This window comes from Populus trichocarpa, chromosome 6, assembly GCF_000002775.5.
Source record: "Populus trichocarpa isolate Nisqually-1 chromosome 6, P.trichocarpa_v4.1, whole genome shotgun sequence".
Lineage (NCBI taxonomy): Eukaryota > Viridiplantae > Streptophyta > Magnoliopsida > Malpighiales > Salicaceae > Populus > Populus trichocarpa.
This window is the reverse complement of record NC_037290.2, coordinates 22,424,711-22,426,401: the sequence shown is the minus strand read 5'-3', so window position 1 is coordinate 22,426,401 and position 1,691 is coordinate 22,424,711. Positions and strand designations below refer to the sequence as shown.

Here is a 1,691-nt window from a genome sequence, read left to right as displayed (position 1 = left end):
ATTTTCCTTTGGTTAAAACTTATGATTTCCGAGTTAAATCATGTATAAATTCCTCAAAAATATGGAAAGAGAGATCGGAGACAACAAGCAGAGCTGCATCATACTGCTTGGCAATAGATTGTAGCATGAAAAAACGATTGATATTAAGAAATACCTGTATTTATTTAGTACTATTTCTCAACTTTATGAAGATCTCTTGATCAGGAAAAAATTAATCCTCTATTCGGTTGGCAACTCGAAGCGACATAGCGGGCACACATGACTAATCTCAAGCCAAAGAACAACGCAAGGATTATGGAACTTGTGCCTGTGGGAGCATGGCATGCAAGTGACTGGAGAACCAATTTCCATGTTTTCCAAACAGATTGTGCAGAATGTTGTGGACTCAATACCATCGAAGATCACCTCCTCTAATGATTGGATCGATGATTTAGTGGCCGGAGTTAGCTTGCATCCTTCTTGTTCTGCATATTGTCTAAAGGCAAGATCAATCAATGACTCGTACGAATTAAATCCAAGTTTTTCACCCCTATCTCTTAATGGCTGATGAATAGTATTCTGCCATATACTAGGCAAGAAAGGCCTCCCTAAGCTAGCTTGCTGCTGGTTCATGAAAGAAACCATTCTAGTTGCATCACGTGCTTCTCTTAGAACACTTCTTGCATAATACATTCTCTCATACACATGGCGTGGCAGAATTATTTTCCTGTCGATCATCAAAAACAAGGTGAACTCATTGTCATAAGAATGAGTAATTATATCCAATATGCACCGAAATAGATCATCCTGGTTCTTTAGCCGAGTCCAGTCTTCTCTTGGATTTCCTTTCCATTGAATCCTATCCAGCGAGAAGCCGATGTTGGCTTCAGATATCACCCCTGAGATGATGTCTCTGGTCAAAGAGTGACATGATTCAAAGGTGAAAGATTTTTGTGGACCATGATCTCTTATCGTCTGCGGCACAGGCGACCTCGACTTGGTGAATGATTCCAATAAATTGTGTTTCATAGGCATGTAGACAGTAACATCCGATACATAGCTTGTCATGACTTGAAGTTTAATACTGAACATGGAGCAGTTAGTTGAGACAGATGCACTGCTGTTTCTAGGATTACTGGAGTAGATCGCAGAGACATAAACATTATAGTTTTGTGAGTCCATGGTTGACATAATGAAGGGAAGAAGAAAGAAGAAAAAAGAAATCTGAAGAATTAGTCGTACGTAGAGGTGCAAAATTAATGCAGAGATCTATTGAAACCGAAGCAGATAAAATCTCTGCACTTTATATATATATATATATATATATATATAAAAGCCAAAGCTTTTGATTTTCGCCCTAAGCAAGATTTCCTTCTCCTTCTCGTATTGGGATTTATTTATTTTCTAGTCCTATTTTATTATTAGGTTTTGAAACAAAGCTGACATCTTGAATTCAAAGACAGAGATACACTAATAGAAGCAAACAATATCGTCTCTTACTTCGCTGGTTGCACCTTCTTACATGCGAGACAAGGCCCAAAGATTTCCTAATTATACAAATTATTATTATTATTAATCGGTTTGTGATTTTCTAATCGGTTTTAGATTTTAGAAATTGAACCAAATCAAAATTTTTTGTGATTTTTTAATTAATTAATTCGGTTTTTTTTGTTTGGTTTTTTCAGTTTTTTTTTTTCAGTTTTCTCAATTTA

The 1,691-nt window shown here is 36.3% G+C and overlaps 1 protein-coding gene across 1 annotated transcript; it reads right to left on the bottom strand.

Moving 5' to 3' along the window:
- Window positions 1-219: 219 nt before the first annotated feature.
- LOC7492284 (uncharacterized) lies at window positions 220-1,247 on the bottom strand. The gene has a single exon (XM_002308477.3). The coding sequence runs from the start codon at window positions 1,168-1,170 to the stop codon at window positions 220-222; it is 951 nt and encodes a 316-aa protein (XP_002308513.2). The 5' UTR covers window positions 1,171-1,247.
- Window positions 1,248-1,691: the final 444 nt, after the last annotated feature.